The sequence below is a fragment of the Sus scrofa genome, chromosome 3 (assembly GCF_000003025.6).
Source record: "Sus scrofa isolate TJ Tabasco breed Duroc chromosome 3, Sscrofa11.1, whole genome shotgun sequence".
Classification (NCBI taxonomy): domain Eukaryota; kingdom Metazoa; phylum Chordata; class Mammalia; order Artiodactyla; family Suidae; genus Sus; species Sus scrofa.
In genome coordinates this window covers 132,793,313-132,820,312 of record NC_010445.4, presented here as the reverse complement: position 1 = coordinate 132,820,312, position 27,000 = coordinate 132,793,313, and the positions used below count along the sequence as shown (strand labels likewise).

At 44.0% G+C, this 27,000-nt stretch overlaps 1 protein-coding gene and 1 long non-coding RNA gene across 4 annotated transcripts; one reads left to right on the top strand and one right to left on the bottom strand.

The window, feature by feature from the left end:
- On the bottom strand, window positions 759-10,275 carry FAM110C (family with sequence similarity 110 member C). Of its 3 annotated transcripts, none has more exons than XR_002342890.1 (2): window positions 9,817-10,275; window positions 759-3,264 (listed from the first exon to the last, which is right to left on the bottom strand). XR_002342890.1 is itself a non-coding variant. In XM_021087959.1 (2 exons), the coding sequence occupies exon 1, from the start codon at window positions 8,615-8,617 to the stop codon at window positions 7,640-7,642; it is 978 nt and encodes a 325-aa protein (XP_020943618.1). In that variant the 5' UTR covers window positions 8,618-9,810; the 3' UTR covers window positions 759-3,264; window positions 7,610-7,639. The 3 variants fall into 3 exon arrangements, 1 of the variants encoding a protein (XP_020943618.1); XR_002342889.1 differs by lacking the exon at window positions 9,817-10,275 and adding an exon at window positions 7,567-9,810; XM_021087959.1 differs by lacking the exon at window positions 9,817-10,275 and adding an exon at window positions 7,610-9,810.
- LOC110260067 lies at window positions 9,836-25,027 on the top strand. The gene is made up of 3 exons (XR_002342891.1): window positions 9,836-9,951; window positions 18,209-18,495; window positions 24,581-25,027. It is a non-coding gene; the product is annotated as an uncharacterized LOC110260067 (long non-coding RNA).

Below are 27,000 nucleotides of genomic sequence, written 5' to 3'. Positions count from 1 at the left end.
TCAAAAAAGGAAACAGAAAGGCCAGAACTCAAGTTTACCTGAAGGAAGATAATGGCAACTGCTAGGGACTCTGTCCAGGAAGCCACACAGCACAATATCTGGGCGGTTTCCAAGCAGTTACAATCGGAGAGTTTCTATAGCCTTGGGCTGTGTCCATGGTCTTCACGGATAAAAGGGTGCATTATTTATTCTCCTCAAGAATCCACTGCAAGGTTGAAAAGGAAGTTGGTCTGGCTCAGTCGGAGCAGTGATTTAGACCCTGGACTTGTCCACCAGCTCAAGGCTACCTCTCCAGTCCGAGCAGATGCTGAGAACACACCTGAGGCATGTAGGGTTTGCCTTTGCTAATGAGATAACCAACAGGAAAGGCTACAAACCGTGCCCTCATTTTTATCTTTGGACCCATTTTATGATGATACTAGTAAACCACAGAGAAAAACTTTTTTTTTTTTCTTTTTAGGGCTGTACCCATGGCATATGGAGGTTCCCAGGCTAGGGGTCCAATTGGAGCTGTAGCTGCCGGCCTACACCACAGCCACAGCAACGTCAGATCCCAGCCGCATCTGCGACCTACACCACAGCTCACGGCAACGCTGGATCCTTAGCCCACTGAGTGAGGCCAGGGATCGAACCTGCAACCTCATAGTTCCTAGTCAGATTCATTTCCACTGCACCACGATGGGATCTCCTTTTTTTAATCTGAGAAAAACATTTTTAAGCAAAAGACTGATGAAACAAGTAAAGAAAAATCAATGTGCTAAATGTTCAAATTGTTTTTATTGCATATTCCATCTCCATCTAGAAGACTCTGGATGCCAAATGACTTGCCTGGGTCAAGTTTTGGGATATTTTCCTCATTCCTACTGATAATCGATTAAGACGATATTAGGAAGAAAGAGTGAACACAAAAGATATGAGTAATTATAATAAACATACTCTGGCTTCAATTTTTCACATTGTACAAATTCACAAAGTAACTTTAATAAATGATAAGACTTTATTTTTTTTTAATACAGAATATGCAATATTGCACTTCTGTTGCAAGTAGTGTGTAGGGAAAAAAAAAAAACACCTCTGTTTAGAAACTGCCATAATAATTGTCTGGCCCCACAAACTATAACTATAGGACTGTACTTTTAACCCACTGAAAAGGGCAACGTTTGATCCCAGTGTCAGTGACCAAGAGTTAAAAACTACCTGCACGGGCACGTTATGAGGACTCTTCCAGTTACGTGAATACCTTTTGGTCCGAGGCATTGCTTATCTCTACCCATATATTAGTGAAACAGATACCGTCCAGCTATTTTCCTTATCAGTATTTTCTTCTTTCCTTGGTGTTTAATCATATTATTTCATATGCTATTCTTTCATGAACAAATAAAACTATTTTGCAGCAGTAATGATTGTGCATCCTTGTGAACATCAATGACAAGCTTTTTGATTCAGACTCAGCTGTCAAGTTTCATTTGCTCCAAGTCACTCAGCAAATTGGGAAAATTCAGAATTGGGAAACGACTTCTCGCCTCCAAGCACACACTGAGCCCTGATGCTGAAGTGTGACTCTGAATGGACCAGAGGGAGTGTTAACCCAATCCTGTCAGAGTCTAGGGACACCCTGCTCCTGCTTCATACCCACTTCTGACATCTCCTCTCAGCAGGCACCTCCACAGAGGCACAAATGCTTCTGGATGATCTTGGTGCTTTTAAACAGTAGCCAATTCGTTTTTACATTTTTTTACGTATTAGGTATGGTTGAGCCTGCAGCATTTTGACCTTAGATAAATCTGACTGAGGTTTCAGTCCATCCTCTTCTGACAGTAGAAAGGCACATAACAGTTTTACTTCCAATGTTCACACACAAAATCAGTGGAACTGCCAGTAAGGGAACACTGCATCTATGAAAACCTCCTGAGAAAACACCGTCACCCTTGACACTCTCTTTCCAACTAAGTGCAACCCAGTGAACAGCAAAACAGCAGCATTCCTAGGGGAACAACGGGGACAGTTTTCTTAGAGCAGGAAATCTTCACCTGTATAAATAGTCTACGTGGAGAGAGGTACATCCGTCAGCCAATAGAGCCTCTCAGAATGCCTCCTGTGAAGTTATTTAAAACCAGTCCCTACGCTATGGAGCACTTTAGAGTACTGAACACTCTGCTTACAGTCAACAGTTGAAAAGTTAGTTAAACAACATATACAAAAAGATAACCAAGGAGAGAATGCTCTAAAATTATACTGATTAAAACTAAAACCATATGAAGTGTAGAATTACTATTTAAGACCAATAGCTATGTAAAAATAAATATTTAAGTAACTCAAGGACCAAGTCTCACGGTAAAAATTACAAAAATGCAATATTAAACAAATACATGGCTATATCAAAATAGATTGATTTATAGGATATTTTACTATTGAGAAAGCAATTTCTTTTCCCTCTCTATTCTTCTAATAATTTTATCCTCAAAGAGGCATATTTTGATAAAACATTGCAAGCTCTGGGTCATAAATTTTCCTTGGGTTTTCACCATTGATAGAAAATTTCTCTCAGAAGTTTCTGAATCTGAAATCTCTTTACTCTGAGTGTCATGCACCAGTTCAGATTTAGGTTCCAGGAACACCTTACTGACAACATTCTGGTCCCCGAGTCTCCCAGCCACCCAGAGGCTACCCCCTGGTCTCAAACACCCTTTTTCCACAAAGGGTGAACTGGTGACACATTTGGGATGACTGTGTGATAGGCAGGGAGTGAATTAGATTGAAGGCCAGGGCACACGCCCCACATCCTGAGTCCATGTTCTGTCCACACGGAGGCTTATACCATGGCATTCATGCTTCAGTTTCATGCTCTTTGTTTTTTTAAAATTAATTTAGATATTTTTAAAATGTATCGTGGCACCTCTTTGTCAGCAAGCTACTCAAAAAGATGCCCGAGAAAATATTTTGAGGCAGCTTTCCCCTTTTCTGCTCCCCTCTGGAAGCAAGGCTAGGCCACCCAGCACAAGAAAACATCTTCCAGAGCCTCAGCTGTGTCAAGAGTTATAACCCAGCTAATTTCCAAGTTCTGCGTTCCCATCTGCTCCGTTGCGTTTCCAGCTTTTTCCAAAATTCCTTAAGCTTCTTTGCTGGTGTGCTTTATTCCTGGGAAAACGATGAGCATATGGACACCTGGGTACATCAGACCAAGCCCGGCAGTGAGGGTGGCCCTGGACGCCCAGTCATCCAGACCCGCTCCAAGGAGCCCCCGAGGTCGGGAAGACTTGCTTCCTGCAGAGTAAGGACAAAACTGTCAATCAACACCAGTCTAGGCAAGAGGTATAAAGCCAGGTATTGCACTACAAAGTCTGGTCCCTGTAGTCTTTGGTTTTGTGATATTTTCTGGGTTTTTTTTTTTTTTTTTTTTTTTTTTTTTTGGTCTTTTTAGGGCCGCATCCATGGCATATAGAGATTCCCAAGCTAGGGGTCTAATTGGAGTTGTAGCCACTGGCCTACACCACAGCCACAGCAATGCCAGATCTGAGCCGTGTCTGTGACCTATACCACAGCTCATGGCAATGCTAGATCCTTAACCCACAGAGTGAGGCCAGGGATCGAACCTGCACCCTCATGGATGCTAGTCAGGTTTGTTAACCACTGAGCCACAATGGGAACTCCTATTTTCTGCAGTTTAAACATCTTCTTTGTGCCTATTAATTTTGAAAAGAGGCCAGTAGCAAAAATAACTATCATCTGGTTTCTCTGCACTCATTTTCTGGCAGGACTTTTTTTAGGGCAATAAAGAAAATTTTCTGCGATTGTTGGTAGAGCCAGTGCTAACTAACACAGAGATGGACAACAAAATAGAACACGAAGTAGGCAGTCACATAAAGTTTTGAAGGCAAACAGATTCTTTCCTTTCGAACATAAATCTCTCTAAAAGACCCAGGGGTTGGCCTGAAGACAGACGGAGTAGACTTTTGCCCCTCAAGCCACTAGTTTACCTAAAATATGCTCTTAGTTGGTGACTACAGAGCTTCCCACTGGTCAGAAAAGAAAGAAGCAGAAAGGGAAGAGCATCCCAGTCTGTGTGTTCTGCCTCCCCAGGGCGTCTTTGCAGATAATGAGAGTTCCAGCCCCCAGATTTCAGCCGCCCCGCATTTATCAAAGAGAAAGGTGAAGAGAGTTAAGTCTGAGATTTTGGGGTTGAAATTGAAATATTTGGGGTTTTTTGGGTTTTTGTTTTTTTTTTTTTTTTTTTGTCTTTTGTCTTTTTAGGGCCTCCCTGCGGCACATGGAGGTTCCCAGGCTAGGGGTCCAATCGGAGCTGTAGCCGCCGGCCTACACCAGAGCTGCAGCAACAAGGGATCCAAGCCGCGTCTGCCATCTACACCACAGCTCACTGCAACGCCGGATCCTTAACCCACTGAGCAAGGCCAGGGATCGAACCCGCAACCTCATGGTTCCTAGTCGGATTTATTCACCACTGAGCCATGACGGGAACTCCGAAATTGAAATATTTATCCCTAACTGATTCAAAGGACAAGTTACCGTCCTTTTATAACAATATTAAAATCAGTAAAATATATTCTAAGCAAAAGACAGAAAACCAGAAACCTAAATTTTGGCAGGCCTCTCATTTTAATGAATTGAAGAAGAGGAAGATCAAACACCAGCAGAGAGAAAAACAGTTTTCATGAATTATACATTGGGAAACAGAATACCAAATTATCCATGTATAACTATCCATCACTCATGGATCCCAGTGGAACTGCATGCAGATTCTGTAAGTCATTTTCCAGCTCAGATATTCTAAGTTTTGAAAAGCAAATAGTTTTATGCCATGGGGTAATAAATTTATGAACGTTTTATTTAATTCTGGATAGGATATTCAAATTTTAAATTATAATACCTCTACCTACCAAGGGGGTAAAAACCTCCATATAGAATTTGTTTTCTTTTTCATTTAGAAAGTATATCTTTGTTCATCTAAAATTTTCTGCATTTTTCATAAAATCCTATAATGAATCCATATGGATTCCAACATAAATGTCCTGATAAGCTGAAGAAAAATTACAGCCTGCCGTCTTGCTCCCACAGCTTCCAGAAGTTGGGGAATTAATTTCAGACAATTAATCCTGTGAGGAAAAGTCAACTGCATTTTGTTCAAACTGCCAGAGAACCCTCCCTGAAGCGGGTGAAGGGTCCAGGCTCTCTCCTGGCTTTTCTTCAGAGGAACTTGTGTCTGCAGGTGGTGAGTCGAGGGGCTGTGGTTGTGGGCAGACATCACCCCAGTCCCCGGGAGCTAGAGAGAGCCCAGGACGTGCATTTCTTCCTTACACTCCTCCAAGCAGGCAGCTCTTGAAGTTCAAAGAACTCGAGCTGTTTGGGGTCTAGGGGAATAAATCTGTGGAGGAAATCTGTATAGAGCTGGTGATTGCCAACAACATACAGTAAATTGGGCAGGTTGTGTGACACCTGTCTCCCTTTTCTGAACAATAATACGAAACAGCTCAGAAGACAGTGACACTGTGAGCAAACAGGACTGCACAGAGGGAGGGAGAGGCGAGAGAGTGAACCCTGTTCTCCTGCAGAGATCCACCCTGGGCAGTTTCCTCTCTTGCCTCAACCTCTTCTCTGTGTCAAACAAAGTGAAAGTTCTTACAGGTTAACCAACCTTCTTAAATCTTTCGTAGGCTCAGACCTAAAAGGAAAGGCTACATGGAAAGATACTTCATAGATTGAATCCTAAATTCTGGCTCAGACATTGACATTGGAGCATTGGGGATGAGGGTGGGGCTGGGTCCAGAGGGATCGGAGGAGCGTGCTTTTATGTTTATGGTGTCAGGTTTTATTTTGGTTTGTTTGTGCACCATTGTGTTACTTCTGCACTATTTGCACCACCAATTTTACCTACACTCTGCATAAAATACAGTGCACTCTGGCCACCTGGAAAGAATTTATTTATAATCACTTTTTACAAACTCAATAGGTTTTTTTTTTTCCTCTTGGGTTTCAATCATGGAACACAGACATACAGATTAGTGACTACGTGAAATCATAAAGTGTAGGGGTTGGAAACCACCTGCTCTCTGTTTTCATTGTATGGACAATGGACGTTTAAGCTAAAAGTGTGGGAGTGATTGCTAAGAGAAGGCAGGCCTCCAGACTCCCCACTGAGTGCTCCATCTGCTCCACAATGACCCTCTGGGACCAGACTATCCCCTGAGTCTTCCCTCCGCCACCTCAAGGTGTATGTGCATGGCTAACTGGCCCTTGCCAGCATTCACTCATCTCAGTTCCCAAGACAACTGGTGGCAAGTACAAGCTACCGTGTTGTCTTCACTTTACATTCTGAATGTGCTATGTAAACTCCTTGGGGATTAGGCTAGTGGATATGTCATGGTCCGCAATAAGCCACAAGGAAGACCTTAAGTCACAATCCCGAGTTCAAGAGAAACAAGTTCTCTTCTTGAGAACTGCTACACCTGTACTAAGGCCACGGCCACTCAGGGAAGTTAAGCTGTTTTCAGTCCTCAGACACAGGTAGGCTGTTTACCAATATTTCCCATGGCAGACTCCCCCACCAAGCTGAAGACTGATACTGGGTCTTCAATTGGTCTATCTCAAGGGCAGACGAAATACTTCCACCACATGCATTTCCGGACATATGTACCAAGTTGTAGTACAAGGTCAGGGAAAACAAAATGCTGTAATGTTTAAAATCTTGGTTCTCAAGGAGAAGGTTGAACGCACACCTTCCTTTCTATCTGCACCACCCCAGAAATGCCCTCCACAGAGGGGACGGTGCAGACAAGCATTCCTTAGTTCCTCGGTGGAAAAGCCCTGTGCTCCTGAAGTTCAGGAGGAAGACATTTACCTCCCATGTTACCATCAGAGGCCAAGCAAATACACACTCACCACTGAGTAGAACTCTAAGGCACTTAGAGTTCTAGGTAGGATCTAGTCCTGCCCCAACTCAACAACCAAAGCTCCTTCTCCTGAATGAAGCTGCTCCAGCGACTCTCCTTAGAAAGGTCTCAAAACAGTTTGAACAAAATTTAGCCAAATAGAGATCTTTGCAGCTAAAGGGATACATCAACTGCTAACAAGATTCTGGAGAGAGTTCTTTCTCTCTCCTGCTTTGGTAAAGGCCTCCTGGAAGTGCAGAGCCTTCAGTTCTGCAGCATGGGAGAGGGCAGCCCCACCCGAAGCCCACAAGCTGACTAGTCAGCTCTGATGGGTCCAAGCTCAGGAAGCCCACAAGTCAATTCACACAGGGCCTGGGGCTCCCAGGCTATTTTCAAAGCAGGGTATAGCAGAGATGTTAAAACTCCTTTCTGACTGCTCATTTATAATTCCAATTCCTCCTGTTTTTACAATAATAAACCAACAGGTGTTACTGTACAGAACTACCTTCCTGGCAGCCAGAAGGCACACTCAAAAGAAACGGCACAGGACCTGCGGGGGACCTGGGTTGCCAGCACAACAGGTGGACCTGCACTCTTGAGCAGCGCAGGAGCCTCTGCGTCTCTCTCTCTAGGGTCTGTTGTGCTTTAGAGGACAAGGCCCTCCCAGCTCGGCCACACTCACCGAGCCCTCACAGACACCCCTCCCGGCCTTCCTGGAAGCGCACCTGGGGCCAGGTGTCACCGAGGCGCAGGGGTCACGCCGGGCCCTGCAGCCCCTGGCCCGGGGCCTCTCTGGCCTTCTTACAGGTGTACAGCCACTTGATGATACGAGCGTTCCTCTCCACCACGGAGGTGGTGCCGGACCCCTGCTCCGTCAGCTCGTCCTCCTGCAGCCCCTCGTCGCCGCCGCTGTGCCGGGAGAAGCCGCTATCGGAGGTGGCGACGCTCACGCTGCGGACCTTGAGGGCGACGCGATCCGACGCCGCGGAGAAGTTCTCCCTCCCCAGCGCCTCCACCACCTCGGGCTCCAAGCCGCAGTACTGGAAGAAGGTGTCGAACTCGGCCAAGGATGCGGAGTAGCGGGAGCTGAGGTCGGACTGCGAGCGCTGCAGTCCCCGGCGCCTCGCTCCTCGCAGGGTCCCGGGGCGAGGCCCCTCGAGCTCTGGGTCCCGGGGCGCAGCCGGGACCCTGGGGGCCGCCTCGACAGGCGGGGCGGGCTCCGGGAGCGTCGGGGGCCCTGGGACTGCGGGAGCCACTACGCGGCCGGGCTCAGTCCGGGCAGCCTCCTCGGCCCTGCCCTCCTCTCCCACGTGGGGCACGCCGGGGGCCGTCTTGTCCTTGACCGGTCCCTGGAAGAGCTTCTTCACCAGGCTCCCCTTAGGGCCGTCGGCTCCCGGCCCTCGGACGAACTCGCATTTCTGCCGGTAGATGACCAGCGAGTCTGGCCTCAGGGGCTTCCGCGCTATGGCCCTGCGCGCCACGGGCCCGGAGACTCGGGCCGGGGGCCGAGGGTCGCCCGTCTGTCCTTCGACCGCCTCGGGGCTGTTGCCCTCGCCAACCGGGCCTGGGCCCGCCCCCGGCGCACCCCGCACGTACTTGGCACGGTCGGCTGCCAGCCTCTCCACGGCACTCCTGCGCGCCGGCTCCGCCGCGTCCCGGGCCCTGGGGGCCTCGAGGTCCCGGAACAGGAGCCGCTCGTTTGGGGGCGCGTCCAGGGTTGGCAGGGCGCGCATCCTCGGGGATCCGCAAGCCTCAGCGCACCGCGGAAACGCGCTTCCGCTGCGGCTCCCGCCCGTCCTTTTACCAATTCCGAACTCGGGCGGAGTAGAGCGGCGCCCCAGTTCCCGCCGGCTGGTCTGGAGTCAGGGCGAACCGGAGTCCTCACGGATTGGCTAATCGCTGGAGTACCCGCCCGTCCGGCCCCGCCCCTCCGGCCCCGGCCCAGGCCCCGGCCCCCACCTCCGGCCTGGACCCGGGTCCACGCCCCCGCCCCGTGCCCCAGACCCGGCTCCCACCCACACGCAGTCCTAGCAGCCAATAGGCTGGAGGGCTGCGCGCTGAGCCCCACGCGCCGAAGCTGTGAGGGCTCCAGGGCGCCGGGGGGCAAAGGGTCCGGGAGGGACTGAGCTGGTTCAGATCCAGGTATCAGCCGCCTCCTCCCAGCCTGGGAGTGCCTCGGGTTGTCGTTTTAAGCTGGCATTTCCGGACTTGGGGGAGGGCAGAGCGAACGGGATTCGCCCCCCCCCCCGCAGGTGTCTCAAATCCTTTGAATTCTTAAAGTGACCTCAACTGTTTGGAAACTTGACTTTTTTAATTCCCTAAATTATCACCTGGGCACTGCTTATACCGAAAGAGAACGCAGTCTGTTTGTTAGGTAGAAAGAACCCAGGAATCTGGTAGGGACCTGGGTCACGTCGTAGCTCAGGCAGGAGGCCGGCTGTGGGCCTGACAAGACCCGAGCACCTGGTGCCGGGACTCGCAGGAAGCGGAGGCGAGGCTCCCTGGATTTGGAAAAACCTGAACAGATTTCCCAGAATGATTGCCGTTTTTACCGTAATCAACGCAGCGGGGAAACCACGGGTTCACTAGGGCAGTGGATCAGCCTAGGAATGTTAAAGGTTTAAAAGAAAACATTTCCAAAATTCCATTTTTTCGAAAGTTGGACAAAGGTCTAAAAATATCTGCCAGACGAGTGAAATGTCCACGTTATCTCATGTTAAGGCCGACTCAAGATAATGCTGACCTCTCAAAGCTGCGGTTGAGTGTGCCTGGTGCGGGGCTCCCCAGCTACCCTGTGGGCTGCGGGCAGTGGCTCCCTTACATCAAGGTCTGTTTTGTTTCCAGAAACGCCAATGGGCACCAGGAGGGGCCTGTTTAGGGGTTAGCAGGGGCAGCAGCTGAATGTTTTCAACCAGGTTTGGCGAATGCTTACCATCTAGCGACCCAGGATCCGAGAACCGCAGCAGGTTGCAAATGGGTTCTGAGACCTTGAATTTCCGTGAAGCAAAATCCCATAGTCAGTGACAGAACAGAAGAAACCAGGCCTCCTGAGAACCAGCCGACCCAGGTAGTGTCACCGGAAGAGGCCCCACTGATCGGAAAAGACGACCGTGGTCCTGGGGAGGAGGAGGGAGAGGGAGAGAGCGCGGGCAGGAGGGGGACGCTGAGCGGGCGGTGGGGGGGGGAGCGAGAGCAGGGAGAAGAGAGAGCAAGGGGGGGGGAGACATTCTGAGCAGAAGGGGAGGAGGGGAAAGCGGGGGTGGGTGGAGAGGGAGGGGGAGAGAGTGCTGGGGAGAGGAGAGAGAGAAAGCAGGAGGTGGGGGAGGGAGGTGGGGAGAGAAGCGGGAGGGAGAGAACAAGCCAGAGCTGTGAGAGAGCGCCTGCACCAGCTTCCCATAATAGGACACTATTGGTGGAAGGGCCAAAGTCCAGAGTTTTCTCTGCTCAGGCAGCCTGGTCTATTGTCAATCTGAGAGAGGAAAAAAAAAAAAAAAAAAAAAAAAAAAAACTTTTTTAATTGCTTAGCCCTAAGTGGCTCCTTTTCCTAATTTGCACTTTAGCGTCCAGAGAAAGGCAACTCCCAAACAGAGGACATCTGGTATTTGCCTGAGCCTGGATCCACCATTTATTAGCTATGTTCCATTGCACATATAACAAACCTCTCAAGACTTTGTCAGTTGTAAACTTCCTCATTTTTGTAGTTTAGAAAATCTATTGCTTTGTAGTGAGCACTAAATGATTGTTAAAGAAAGACCTAGGCTTAGGTCTCTGTTGTGGCTTTTAAAGAGGCTGTCAGGTTGGACTTCTCAATGCCTCTGGTTGCTCATCTATAAACTACAGCTTATTACACCACCTGCTCGGGCATTTGTTGATGAGATAACACATATAAGGGGCTTAGCACCATATCTGGTAAGATCACATTTTCAGTAAATAAATTTATGGTTGGATGATCATGGTTATGATTAGTCAGTTGTCATGTTTTAAATAAGGTTAGTGAATTCGCATGTGACTATTGAAGACAAGGGTAAAATAAAACTGCTATAAAGTTGTATTTAAGATTTATTGCTATTAAAGCTAATTATATTTCTATCCAGAATTTTCTATCTATTAAGAAGATAATTAACTGGATAAATAGAACTGGAGTAATAGGATACAAGAAATATCATAAATAAATTGTTCATATTGCTCAACTGCTAGCTTAGAATTTGAGCCTAATTTCCACCCTGGCATTATCTCAAAAGACTTGGTCAGAGCAGGAAATATCGCTTACAGACCCAGTGATCCAGAAACTACTCCTAGGAGCTTATGCTAAGGAACCAAGAGCTGTGTGCACAGTATGTGGATATTCCTGCAGACAGTTAAAATCAACCTACATTCAACAATAGAAAGAAGGTTAGATAATGTATGACATGCTCCTGGGACTGAGTATTGTGTAATCACGTACAGGCATGCTTCCACAAGATATTTTACAGAGTGGGACATGACCATGATGTATGTGAAATTTTTTAAAAAATAAGACAAATGTAGTGGCAGTTTTGAATAAATTTCTGGAAACATAAAACTTACCAGACTAAAATCATAAGAAATAGAAAATCCAAATAGACCTATAACAGTAAGGATATTGAATCAGCAATCAAATCTCTACTGTCCAAGAAGAGCTCCGGACCGGAGTCTTCACTCACGGAACTTTTAAAGAATTAATGCCAGTCCTTCTTAAACTTTTCTCAAAAACTGAAGGAGAAGGAACCCTTTCTAACTCATTCTATAAGGCCTTCATTACTCTGACAACAAAGTCAAACAGAGACTCCAGAGAAGAAATCTACAGGTCAATATCCCTTAGGAATATCAACGCAAAAATGATTAACAAAACACCAGCAAGCATGATCCAGCAGCATACTGAAAGGATTATACACCATAACCAAGTGGGATTATTCCTGGAATGCAAGGGTGGTTCATCACATGAAAATCAATCAGTGTGATATGTCACATCAACAGAATGGAGGGGGAAAAAGAACATACGGTCATCTCATTCAGTGCAGAAAAAACACGACAAAATTCAACACCGTTTCATGATAAAAACACTCAATAAACTAGGAATACAAGGAAACTATTTCAGCATAATAAATGTCATATGTGAAAAACCCTAGTGAACATTGTACTCAGTGACTGAGAGACTGAAAGCTTTTCCTCTAAGATTAGAAACAAGACAAGGATGCCCACTTTCACCAATTCTAGTCAGCATAGTAATGAAAGTTCTAGCCAGAGTAATTACGCAAGAAAAAAAACCACAAAATCCCTACAAATAGGAAAGGAAGAGATAAAATTTTCTATGTTTGCAAATGATATGATCTTACATGTAGTAAACTCTAAAGATTCTACACACACACCCACACACACACAAACCTGTTAGAATGAAAGAAAATTCAGCAAATTGGGGGATATAGGTCAACACACAAAAATCAATTGCATTTCTATATATTAACAATGATCAACCTAAAAAGAAAATTGCAAAACAATTGCCTTTACTATAGAATCCAAAGAAGAGTAAAATACTTAGAGATTAATTTAAAATAGGAGGTAAAATACTTACATGATAAGAACTACAAAACATCACTGAAAGAAATTAAAGCAGACATAAGTAAATTGAAATACAGCCCATGTTAACGTTTTAGAAGACAATCTTGTTAAAAAGTCAATACTACCCAAAACTGTCTACAGATTAAGTATAATCCCTATGAAAATTCCAGTGATATTTTTTGCAGAAAGAGTTAAAAAAAAATCCTAAAATTCGTATAGAATCTCAAGGGACCTCAAATAGCCAAAAAGAACTTGAAAAAGAACAAAACTGGAGGATTTACACCCCTGATTTCATGACTTACTATAAAGCTATATAAAAAGGGTGTGGCATTGGCGTAAACACAGATATAAAGACCAATGGAATAGAAAAGAGAGCCTGAAGATAAAACCTCACATATATGGTCAAATGATTTTTGACAAGGGTACCAAGACCATTCAATAGGAAGGGACAGTCTTTTCAACAGTTAATGCTGGGGGAGTTCCTGAAATGGCTCAGTGGTTAACGAGTCTGACTAGGAACCATGAGGTTGTGGGTTTGATCCCTGGCCTTGCTCAGTGGGTTAAGGATCCGGCGTTGCCGCGAGCTGTGGTGTAGGTTACAGACGCGGCTCGGATCCAGCGTTCCTGTGGCTCTAGCGTAGACCAGCAGCTGTAGCTCCGATTGGACCCCTAGCCTGGGAACTTCCATGTGCCGCAGAAGCGGCCCTAGAAATGGCAAAATGACAAAAAAAAAAAAAAAAAAAAAAGCAGTTAATGCTGGGAAAACTCGGTCTTTACGTGCAAAAGAATGAAGGTGGACTTTTACCGAACTCCATATACAAAAATTAACTCAAATTGGATCAAGAACCTAAAATATAAGGCCTCAAACAATAACTTTTAGAAAACATAAGACAAAACTTTAAGATGTTGGATTTGGCAGTGATTTCTTAGATATGACACCAAAGGCACAGGTAAGAAGAGAAATAGACAAATTGGACTTCATGACAATTTTTTTAATGAGTGCATCAAATACACTACAGAGTAAATAACAACCCATAGAATGAGAGGAAATATTTGCCAATCATGTATCTGATATAGGATTAATATCCAGAATATATAGAGAACTCCTAAAAGACAACACAAAAACAAACAAAAAATTCAAAAGTTGACAAAGGATTTAAATAGACATTTCTGAAAAAAGGATTATACAAATGGCCAATAATCACATGATAAGATATTCAACATCAGTAATTATTAGGAAAATGTAAATTCCCAAACCAGAAAACAACCAGTGCAGGTGAAGATTTGGAGAAATCGGGACACCTGTGCACTCTTGGTGGGAGGGTAGAATGATGAAACTGCTGTGGGAAGCAGCATGGCAGCACATGCAAAACTAAAAATAGAGTTACCATATGTTCCACCAGTTCCACTTCTGCTATATATCCAAAAGAACTGGAAGCAAGGTCTTGAAGAGATATTTGTCCACCATGTTCATAGCACCATTATTCACAGTAGCTAAAATGTTGAAGCAACACAAGTGTCCATCAACTGATGAATAGATAAGCAAATTCTACATACATGCAATGGAATATTACTCAGCCTTTAAAAGGAAGAAAATTTTGCATTATACTACAACATGGGTGAACCTTGAGGACATTATGCTGAGTGAAATAAGTCAGTTACAAAAGTATAAATACAGTGTGACTCCACTTATATGGGGTACTTAGAACAGTCAAAATTATAAAGACAGAAAGTACAGTGGTGGTTGCCATGGGGTAGGGGAGGAGAGTCTGAGGAGCTGGTGTTTAATGGGTATTGAGTTTCAGTTTCATGAGATGGAAAAATTTATGGAGATGGAAGGTGGTGATGGTGCACAACACTGAGTGCATTTAATATCTCTGACACGGACATGTAGAATCGTTAAGATGGGAGTTCCCACTGTGGCTCAGGGGCGATGAACCCGACTAGCATCCATGAGGATGCAGGTTTGACCTCTGGCCCTGCTCAGGGCGTTAAGGATCCAGCATTGCCACAGCTCTGGTATGGGTCAAAGGTGCAGCTGGGATCTGGTGTTGCTGTGGCTGTGGCGTAGGCTGGCAACTGTAACCCCATTTGACCCCTAGGAACTGTCATATGCTGTGGGTGTAGCCCTATAATGAAAAAAAAAAAGGTTAAAATGGTAATTGCTATGCTGTGTGTATTTTACATTACAAAAGTGGAAAAAAGTAAAAACTTTGGTACAATCATGCTATGGAATATTACTCAGCAATAGAAAGACATGAACCGTTTACACCCAACTTGCATAACTCTGCAGTGAATTATGCTGAAAAAAATCCCATCCCAAAAGTTTACATTCTGTATAGTTTCACCTGTATGGCATTCTCAAAATGACAAAATAGTGGAAAAGGAGAACAGATTAGTGGTGCCAGGGCTTAGGGAAGAAAAAGAGAGAAGTGAGTCTAACCATAAAAGGACGGATGAGGCATTCTTGTGGTTGTGGAATGTTCTGTGTCTTCGCTGTGAATTGCTGGTTGTGACATTTTACTAGAGTTTTGCAAATATCACCATTGGGGAAAACCGGGTGAAGAGCACACTGGATATCTCTGAATTTTTCTTCTATTTGCATGTGAATCTTTTTATCTTAAAATATGTTTAATAATTAAAAAACAAAAATACTAATATAAATGAGTGAATAAATAAGGTGTATCAGTTACTCCAGTACTTTAGCTTCTGAGTACATTGCAGAGCATCATAAATATTTATTGGGAACTTACCATGTGCAGAACACTGTTTTAGCCCAAGATACAGCAACAAACAATGACAATTTAAAAGAACAATAAGCACAAGCCGTACTCCAATTGATGCATCTCTTTTCAAGTTTATTTAACATTAGTTTTAGCCTTAATGATCAAAGTGTTTGCTGGATTTGTTTTCTGATAGGAATGTTATGACTGGATTTTAAAATTAAGTGAGTTATAAACACATTCATTTGCGAATAACTGCAATGACTCAAAAGCATATTACTTAATTATCTTTGGGTCAGATTAGTAGACAGACAGACGCTTCACCCAGGTAAAGGTGCTCATTTACCTTTCCTGTGACAGACTCTGGCTATAACATTTATTCACGTAATAGGTATAAACATTTGTTTGGTTAAAATAGCACTGGACTGGACTTCCAGTCCTAGCTCAGTGGTATGAACTCGACTAGTATCCATGGGGATGCAGGTTCAGTCCCTGGCCTTGCTCAGTGGGTTAAGGATCCAGCCTTGCTGTGAGCTGTGGTGTAGGTCACAGTTGCGACTCAGATCCCGCATTGCTGTGGCTATGGCGTAGGCCGGCAGCCACAGCTTGAACTCAGCCCCCTAGCCTGGGAACCTCCATATGCCATGGGTGCAGCCCTAAAAAGACAGAAAAAAAAAAAAAAAGGCACTGGATGATTTTAATGAATTTCTTAATAGAAGGTAAGGGATATTTTAAAATTTATTTATTATTCAAATAAATTTGGCAATACGCCATCCTCTCTCAACTTGTGAGCCAATAAGAACATGGAGAATCTATCCTTGAATTTATCAGTCATTTAAAACTATTCACTTAGAATGGGTAAGCAATGAAGTCCTGCTGTATAGCACAGGGAACTATATCCAGTCTCTTGGGCTAGACCATGATGGAGAATAACAGAAGAAACGGAATGAATGTGTATGTGTGGCTGTACAGCAGAAATTGGCACAACACTGTAAATCAACCATAATTTTTAAAAACTCTGCAAAATAATCAGGATCCAAAGCTATTTTTTGCAATATTTATCACCTATTGATGGTAAATTATTAAAATTCCTATGGGTCATATTATTTAATTTGGAGTTAATTAAAATGAAACTGTATAAATAGAATGTTGTATAAATGCATGTGCTAAGTGTTGATATGGCTAAGGCGTTGTAATGCATGCTGGTTCAGATAAAATAAAGGATCCTTCTTCCTAATCTGTGTATACACTCATCCACGCATAAGCGTGTGTATAATGTGGGTTATGTATTTAACATGCACATAGTTCAAAGGAATGAACATTTAGTTAAAATTATAAAACTTAACTCCTAATTCTGGGTATTCCCATAAATAACTAAATGAATTTGTTCACATCATTTAATTTTTTTGAGTCTCAGTTTCCTCATCAGTAAAATGATATAAAAATATCTGCCTTTTATCTTTTATAGTGTCATCATTAAAATGATATAAAAATATCTGCCTTTTATCTTTTATAGTGTCATCATAAAAATCAAATTGGGAGTTCCCACTGTGGCTCAGTGGGTTATGAACCCGACTAGTATCCATGAGTATGTGGATTTGATCCCTGGCCTTGCTCAGTGGATTAAGGATCCGGCATTGCTGTTAGCTGTGGTGCAGATTGCAAACTTGGCTTGGATCTGGTGTTGCTGTGGCTCTGGTGCAGGTCAGCAACTGCAGGTCTGATTTGACCCCTAGCCCGGGAACTTCCATATGCCACAGGTGTGGCCCTAAAAAAAATAAAATAAAAAAATAAAACTGAGGAGTTCCCTGGTGGCCAAGCAGTTAAGGATCTGACATTGTCACTGCTGTGGCTCAGGTCACTGCTGTGGTGTGAGTTCAATCCCTAGCCCCAGAACTTCTGCATGCTGTGGCCGTGGACAAAAAATCAAATTAAGAAGCAGATATGAGCAAGATTTCATAAGTAGAGAGGGTTCTTCAAACACAACCTTTCATTATAAAACATGGCAGAATTTTGCGATAAACTCAATTTAGTTAACAATTTTTGAATGACTAAATAAACTTTTAAACATATGATTAGTAGAAAAGTAAGGGCATGTTACAGATGCCCATAGGTCACTCTCCAAATGTCTACAGGTGCTCCTGAGCAATTTATCCTCTTCTAATTAAGCTTGTTTTGCTTCAATATATGAACAACCAAGAAAAATGATAATTTATCATGGCACTTTGTTCTCCGTTATGTTTAATTATATTAACATTAACTATGTTTAATTATGACTTATTAACACTAATTTTAAAAGCTTATTCTGTCCTGAGAATAAACTAAGAGAATAGGAAAAACATAACCTCCTTGCCGGAGGGGAACATTTCTCCCATTGACACGTTACTTGAGATCATACTATTTAATAACAGCTCCAGTGCTGTTACTAGTACAGTCGCTGAAATGATTCCACCAGCTCCACAGCACTGTAAATATAATAGTTCTTTTGGTTTTTTCAACCCGTGGCATATGGAAGTTCCCAGGCTAGGTGTTGACTCGGAGCCATAGCTGCCAGCCTGCACTGCAGCCACAGCAACGCAGGAAGCGTCAGCAACCTACTCCTACACCACAGCTCACAGCAATGCCAGATCCCTAACCCACTGAGCGAGGGCAGGGATTGAACCCACATCCTCATGGATACCAGTCAAATTCATTTCCGCTGGGCCATGACAAGAACCCCCTATTTGTTTTTTGACGCAGCTCAAATTGACACAGATTCAGCTACTTGTGGGCTAAACAGTGTTTGTGATGGGTTACATTATCGACCTTTTAATACTCTTGTCTCTACGGGAGGATATGTTTCAGGTTCCCTTAATTTTATTTATAAGTGAACTTTGGAAACATATCCATTTGTAATATGCCTATACCCTCATGTAACAATATTGCTCTATCTTTTATTAAAAATGCATTGCATTTAACTACATATGATATGATAATAATTAAAAAACAAAGAATGCTTTTCTAGTATTTCCTTTTCCTATTTAGAAGCATCTAGGTCATTCTCTGCTCTGTGCTTCAGAAGAAGGCTGAGGACAAAAAAAAAAAGATAGATTCAAGAAGGTATTTCCTGGCATTTGGGGATCAGCCGCTCAGGCCTGAATAGAGGAGTGGATGGGGAGGAAGTGAAATGGACTCCGTTCAAAGACAATAAAGCTGATTCAGGGCAGCACCTGATGTTGCAAGAGCCATGCTTCCTGGTTCCTTCTTACCTCCAGACCGGATAACAACCTCCTGGGCCCAGACTGGAAGAGGTGTCGGAAAGGAGATTAGAGGTGAGTAGATGCTGATGATGGTGGGTGTCAAGGCCCTGCCCCTCTGCTTTCAGTGCACCCTGGAGACCCGGTAGGAAAGGGAGGCAGCAGCCATCATGATAGGCTTGGGCTCTGAAGACATCCTTACAGATCTTCCCTCAGCAAGGGCCAGCATCATAGACGAGTGCCTCAGAGCTGGTGCTGGACCCCTACTGACGGGAAAAGGACTCAGCAAAGAGCAGCAGGCACGATGACCAGAGGCCAGAGGGAGCAAGGACAATGTAGCAGATGCCGTGTTGACAGATGACAGCCAGAAATCCACAGCTGCCACACATCCTCCTGTGCCTCATGTGGCTCCGGGAACCTAGGTGGGAGCCTGCATAAATGAGTGGGCAGAAAATCCAAACTGAGTGGGCGAAAGGAGAGCTGGGAATATTTTCCTGCAAACATTAGGAATTAAATGGACATTAGCAAGCAAGGCGGTCTTCATAAACATTCTAACACCCCTCTTAAGAAAGAATATTTTGGTTATAAACCACAGTCTTAGGAATAATTTATTTTGCATTAAAATACATGTTTAAACTTAGGGATTGTATTGATTTTTTGTATAAATCTCTTGAGTAGAAAGTAAATTATAGAATATTATGTACATTTTGATATCTAAATAAAAAGAATAGGAAACAATATGTTATTTTTCATACAAAACCATAAAAATACAGTAAGAATTTACACCAAATTTATTGGAGAAGTTCCTTTGGGGAGGAAGCAAGTGAGACAGGGGTTTCAAGTATAGCTATAATGTTTGTTTTTAGGAAAAATAGTTAAAACATATTAAAATATGTAAAACTCACTCTTATTCTTCCTCGCTTTCAGAATAAGCCTTTAGTAAAAATGCCAGTGTTATCATCTACTAGTTTCTTTTTCCCTCAGTGGCAGTTGATATTGATGACGACAGGGAAGTTCAAGTATCTACAGAAATGTGTTGATGGAGTCCCTGGTGGCTCAGTGGATTAGGAATCTCATGTTATCACTGTGTAGTTCAGGCTGCTGCTGTGGCAGGGTTTGATCCCTGGCCTGAGAACTGCATGCCATGGATGTGGCCAAAAAAAAAAAAAAAAAAAAAGACGAAATGTGCTAGAGCTGCAAAGCTGCCCCCAACCTGGGGAGGTAAACGCCCTCCGCTGTGGGACACCGAGGCACCTTGCTGAATGCTCCTCAGGAGAGCCACTGAGTGGACACCAGGAGCTGAGTCTTAAATGTTGCTATATAGAGGAGCTCTCTCTGCTGCCTGCCCGTGGACAGACTGCGGCCTTAAAATTCAATATCCTCCACTGCGTGCAGAGGTATGTTAACGTAAATCCACTGGCACTCATTCCAGCAGACAGAATGTCAGATAAAACTTACCAAAAATGCCTTCCCATAGTCACAAAATCATCAACACCGAAGCTGATTGAATTAGGGAAGCTCTGACACGGTGCTTCTTTAAATATTTTACAAAGACGATAATGAAAAGATGACACCTGTTTGGGGGAGATGGATTAATATCTCCCAGTAGGGGAGACCAAAGTTATTTTCAAGTCTCTTTATTGTTATTATTATTTTGTCTTTTGTCTTTTTAGGGCGGCATATGGAGGTTGCCAGGCTAGGTGTCGAACAGGAGCTGTTGCTGCCAGCCTACGCCAGAGCCACAAAACGCCAGATCCAAGCCACGTCTGCGACCTACACCATATGTCACGGCAACATGGGATCCTTAACCCACTGAGAGAGGCCAGGGATCGAACCCGTTCCTAACTGGATTCGTTTCCGCTGCGCCACAACGGGAACTCCTCTTTACTATCTTTAAAGATCATTTTTTCTCATTCAAAAAGTAACAGAAATGAAAACGAAACAAAACATTTCTGCACATGGTACTTAGTATGCATAAACTCACAGAGCAGGAATACACTGGTTCCAACCAGGGTCTGGTTGAGCCTAAGCCCGTGGAAGCTGATACTCTGGGGCGCTGCTGCTGGTGAGGCATCCCCTGCAGCTTGGTCAGTCCTCCCCAGAGGTCTCTGCTTCCAGCCACACATCCCTGCAGCCCAGCTCCATCCTTTCTGCTCTTTGTTCTTGCCCTCCCTCTGAAATTATCCAGCAGCTCTGCACACAGGAAACTTGAGAGGAGCTCAGAGTCTGCCTGGTGCTGTCAGATGTATTGTTTTTAAATCTTCATGCGTTATGTTTTCTAATCACGTTATGTAGATTCCTCAGGACCAGAATCTTAACTTTTCCGTATATGAATCCCTAACTAACAAAGTATCTGTATTCACTAAGTAATCAAAGAAGTTTGTCTATTAATCTGTATTTGTAGTTTCTTGGTCAATAATGAACATCTCTGCTTTTCAGCGACTTCTTTAAATAAGTCATTAAAATGCATCACTCTGGAGCTCCTGTCGTGGCCTAGTAGGAATGAATCTAACTAGTGTCCATGAGGAAGCAGGTGCGGTCCCTAGCCTTGCTCAGTGGGTTAAGGATCCAGCTCTGATGGATAGTCACAGACGTGGCTCTGATCTGGCATAGCTATGGCTGTGGTGTAGGCTGGCAGCTGCAGCTCCGATTCAACCCCTAGCCTGAGAAACTCCATATGCCGTGGGTGTGGTGCTAAAAAGACACACACAAAAAAAATGCATCACTCAGATTTCTATTATTACAACATATTTTCATGTTTAAGTTTTACTCCATAATCAGAAGTTTAATTACAGTAGTCATATTTTTTTTGCAAACCTTCACATCTGCTTCCACATATACATAACAGCCAATCCCTGAATCTAATATGAAAGATAAATTATAATTTTTGAAATTATTAAATATGTCTTTGATTGACTAGTAGGTTCTTTGCCTTCTTTTATTCATGCTGAGGAATCTGAAAATTGACATTATTACTAAAGTGCTGTGTTACATTCTAGTTATTATAATGCAAAGTTGTGATATTACAGAAATGCTAATGAAGAATGAATTCAAGATTTATTGGTTCATTGCATAAACATTAAAATTTTTTTCAAGCTGAGTTTGTAAATCAAAATTAAATTTTTCTCTCCATCAAAAACCACTTTTATTTTCAATAAAACCATTGCCCAAAAGTGCTTTTTACTATTCCTACTAACTGGTGTTAGGGTAGGTTCACTATATGATGCAGAAGATCTGATTATAATTAGGGGACCATGGACCTTTGTGTGCCTGGCTCAATCCAGTTTATACCTATTATCCTGACATAAGTATTAATTGCCCCTCTAAACTGTGTCATTGTTTGGATAGCCCTTCTGGTTATACTACCTATTCTAATCAATTGTGTGTCTTATGCAGATAAAGTAACTTTTACTGGGCTCAATTTCCTATTTTTGTTTATTTTTATTTTATTTTATTTTGTTGCTTTTTAGGGCCTCACCCACAGTGTATGGAAGTTCCCAGGCTAGGGGTCCAATCAGAACTACAGCTCCTGGCCTACCCCACAGCCACAGCAATGCAAGATCAAGCCATGTCTGCAACCTACACCACAGCTCATGGCAACACCAGATCCTTAACCCACCGAGCGAGGCCACGGATTGAACCCACATCCTCGTGAATGCCAGTGGGATTCATTTTCGCTGCACCACAATGGGAACTCATCAATTTCCCACTTTTAAAGTGAGGAGCTCTACCTAGATGATAGGTCAGGGGTCCAGCGCCACCACTGTAACCTGTAAAGAACGTGTGGATAGGTCTGAAGAATGATGTTGCTTATAGTTTCTGAGTTCTTGGGATAACAAATTTCTTCACCAAAGAAATTCACAGAGAGACCCCCTTAAGACAGTTACTTCATATAAAACAAAAATCCAAATTCTGCTCTCTGGTCAGACTCTGGCATGCCAGTGTTTGCTAAGCTCTGTGTGACTCACTCCTCTTGTAGCGTCTTGTCAAGAATGACAAAACCCTCTCAACAATCAACCGTTTTCCTACATAGGTCTTTACGTTAAATAAACTTTACCTCCTCTGTGGACACAGTCTGAGGAGAGAGACAGCTGGGAAAAGCAGGAAGAAACAATACGAACCAATGGTGAGGTTGGTCAAGAAAGATGTGCATTTTCAGCAATAGCCCAAAGTGGGGCCTCTGATGCTTTTTTTTGGGGGGGGGGTGCATGTGGAGCTGGACATTGCCTCAGGGGCTGCTTTGGAAGAACACATCTACTGAAAAAAGGATTTCCAACCCGAATGCCCAGGATATTTGAGGTCCTCCAAAGTAATTCAAGAAATCTATAAACTATTTTCGGTGTTTTGAAAATACATGTGGAAAGTCTTCATCAGCTTTACAGCTGTATTAGCTTATCCAGAGGATCAGATTCCTGTGCTCTCAGCCAGCCTTCTGTGCTGGGTGCATTATGATGGGTGCAAGACAGACACGTAACCAGACAAGAAAGCCTAGTTGAGGCAGTTCCGCAACGAAGGACTGCTGACCTCCCTCTATTCATTTTCTGCGAGACGTTTTGATCATAGAAGTCGGAGTACCTATAGTCCAGGTGTTACACGCACCTCCCTTTGAATAGTTCTTAGGCTTGGAAGTTGATGAGGAAGATTATAGGCTTTGCTGAGAGTAACTGAAAGTGCTCTGCAGTGAGAAGGATACAGGCTGCTTCGTTATGCAATTTGCATGCAAGTTCCATAGAGTAGATACTGATGTCAGCTGATAATCCCATCTTCTTCATCCTCTGCTCCATAACTGCCCTTGTGCTCTGGCGGGGACACTGCTCTGTTTGGATGTTCTTCCTTCCAGACACTTAAGATCCTCCTGTGTGTCATGGGCCTTGCTCTGAGCAGTCTCTGCCGCATACTTGCTCCTGTCTAGAGTTTTTACTGCTAACTGCAGAGAGCTCTTGGATTATTCTTGGCTGCACCCGCAGCATGTGGAAGTTCTCAGTCCAGGGACTGAACCCATGCCATAGCAGTGACCTGAGCCACAGCAATGGTAATGCTGGATCCTTAACTGCTAGGCCATCAGGGAGCTCTGAGAGTTCTGGGATTTTATGAAGGTGTTTTTCTCAAGATGCAGTCACTATATGCAATTTTTTTTCTATTGACTTCCATCCGATTTGCTCTAGAATTTGCTGGGTGCCTGCCTTGCTAATTGCAGAGGTCAGTGTTTCTTACATGGTAAACCTGACCAAGTAGAAGGAGGCCCTGGGCAGGTCATGGGGAATAATGACAGGTAAATGTGACAGGTTTGGAGAGGCCCCAAAGGCCATGCAGGGGTGAGATTTCAAATGCTAGGAGACAGGCCTCACTGACTATTTCTGATTAGGAAAGTGATCAAATAGTGGGAGCCTAAATAAATTAGAGTAGTCTGATTTTCTTGGGCCCTAAGTCAAAGTCATATTTTAAAAAGGATTTTCTATTTAAGCCCCTAACCCCAAGAAGTGAAGTGTTTTCCCAAGTGGCCTACAGAACTGTGGGAGGAGGTATTTACAGGAAGCTCAGGGAAACAGGTTTTGTCATGAAATAGTTTGGGAAATGGCCTCTTAATTTATCCTTTTTGTGACTAAGATTGCACAATAACATTTTAAACAACTTCTGCACTAAAAAGAATCCATTTAATTTTGGTTGCTATGTAACTTCTCAAGCTCACTGGAGAGCAAGGTTTGTGCTTGCATATATGTGTCACTGCACATCAGTCAATGTTCTGCCAAACTCTGACGCATAGGCCTTGTTCAGAAAGAACAGGAAAATTCAGTATAAAAGCCTTTTTAGTACTGAAAAATCTGAAAAGAGGTAATATATGTGTTAAATTCTTGTTAGATATCATCCCCTCGCTCCTCACCACAGAGTAACCCACGTCAGTTATTGAACAGTAGGCGTTCTTTCTCTGGAGCACCATAGTACCTGTTTTAATTTAAGCTTCTTTCCTCTTGCTAATATTCATATACTTTTGAAAGAAAGGATCAATTTATAAAAACCTGTTCCTGTAATAATGAAAATACGTTCCTCTCACTAACTTTTAAGTTTCCTCTTACTGTTCAGTTATCAGTTTGAATCACTTTGGTCACCTTTTTTTGAACTCTCATTAGTTTTCCATTCTCTTCCTTATAATCACTCTAAGGCAGCTTTGAAGTTCATCAGAAAACAAGAAACAAAGGGAATAGAGATGTCCTGGTACAAAGAAGGCAGCTGAGTCATAGCTCCTGAAGCAGAAAACTCCAGGTACTCTGTGTGTGATGGCCCGGGGTGGGGGGCATCTGTGACAGCCCAGGAGGGGTCTGTGATGGCAGAGGGGAGGCTGCCTCACCCAGCGGGGGGCAAAGACCACCGGGAGATGAGACTCCTGCACCTGCCAAGGCGCCCAGGAACTCCAGAATTGCAAAATTACGCCACGGCGACCTGATGGGCACTGAAGCAAACAAACAAAGACGCCTCAGAAATATTACGGGATGCCAGTCAAGATGATAAAGGGACTTAATTGTTCTTCCTTAACAAGAACTCAGAGGAGTTCCCATCGTGGCTCAGTGGTTAACAGATCCGACTAGGAACCATGAGGATGCGGGTTCCATCCCTGGCGTTGCTCAGTGAGTTAAGGATCCGGCATTGCCGGGAGCTGTGTTGTAAGTCACAGATGCGGCTCAGATCCTGTGTTGCTGTGGCTGTGGTGTAGGCCGGCAGCTACAGGTCCAATTGGACCCCTAGCCTGGGAACCTCCATGTGCACCAGGTGCAGCCCTAGAAAAGACAAAAAAAGAAGGAAACAAGAACCCAGAGCCCTGGATCTTGAGTTTACTCCTGCCAGCAGTGGCATTTTAACCCGAGTGGAAGAAAACATTTGTGTCAAATTGTAGTCATGTGTTAATAAGTCTCTCTATAAAGCCTTGAAGGCCTTGTGCCAGTGCTGATCTTCAGTACATATGATTTCACATGATCAGTAGGCAGTTCACACATTCCCTGAGCTTGTTCTGAGGAGGAAGATGCAGTTTATGGAAGCTAAAGACCTGTATCAGGAAACCTAAGTATTTTGTCCATGGCTGTGCCAAGAAATGAAGGGGCTGTTGGGGAAAAGGCAGTGCCTTGGATATTTGCCCTGAGCAGCCACGGGACAAGCAACCCTCTGTGATACAGTGGAAGATTAATAGTGTCCCATCACATGACATTGCCTCTAAATCTCTAACTCAGGGAGATTAGGAAGTTTCCAAAATCCATGACTGAGAACTGGATATTAATTAAACAGAAGGTAAATAATAAATTACCGCTTCAAAGATGCACTTTCTGAGATAGCTGAAAAGCTTAATAATTTATTTTGTACTTTAAGAAGGAAGTTTATTCATTTTGAGATAGTTTTTTCTTAAAGATCTAGGCAATGATAAACCAGAAGAAATAGCTGTGTGGGCATACTTGCTCCAATTTCTGGCTCATACAGCAGGTTCTGATGTGAATTAACACGGGGATGGGGAGAGGCATTGATTTAAAAGCCGGGGAGTCTGGGATCGAGTCCTGGCTCTGTCAGCGACTAGCTCCACGGCCTGATGTACTGTGTGGGACAACCCCCTTCTAGGTCCGTGGTTTTTCTAGGGTCCGTGAAGGGCACTACATGGAAAGTCTCTGGTGCAGCCTATGGCCTTTCTCTTCCTCTAATGAATTCTTTCTGCCTTTACCCACAGATACAGCTTCTTTCCCTCAGTTCTGAGACCTTAGCCCTCCCTAAGCCAGGAAGTGTGCTGGACGAAGGCAGGTGAGAGTGTGGACACCATTTCCCTGGCAACCTCCTACAGGACACTTGGGGCAAGGAAGTCTATGGGGAATTTGTCCAAGTCCTCGATTTGGTATTCCGGTTGAGCAGACTGGCAGTGGTTTTTAGCCTAAGAACTCTGTCTTCCTGTCCCAGGGGCGCCCTTAGGTTGCAGTGATGGGAAACCTGTGACCCTGTACCATGAAGGAGCTGCCTCAATCAATCCTTAGGGCTTTATTACAGTTTTTAAAGAAATAAGGATGAAATAACCCATGTGGAGATGTCTCTATCAACCATTTTAATTTCTAGAAAAACGGGAGTGTGTGCTGTAGCAGGCTCTCTGTACTCATGGCATAGTCCTTCGACTCTCAGTGTTTCTGGACACTTTGCTCTGCGGCGCTGCAATTCCTCTCGAGCAGGGCAGAGACCCCTTCTCACCCCTTTGGTCTCAGCTGGTCACGTGACTCACTCTGGGCAATGGAGTGTTAGCTGAGCTGGGGAAGCAGGGGCCTCTGCTCCTCTGCAACCCCTTCTCGCTCTGGGTGTGGGCCGGTGCAGAGTGCTTTCATTACATTTATATTCCCATAATAATTCTAGGGTTAAAAGAAAGATCTGTGAGTGTGTGTGTGTGTGTGTGTGTGTCCTAAGAAGCCTTTTGTAAACTAAAAATGGCATAAAGTGAAGAGCAATTACCTGAGGACGCATCTTGCTGACAGATGCACGAGTTAATCGAAATAAAGCACAGCTGCTCACAGGGCAGTTCACAGCTCTGGCAGGCAAAGGGCATGGGAACAGTGGGAGGAGAAG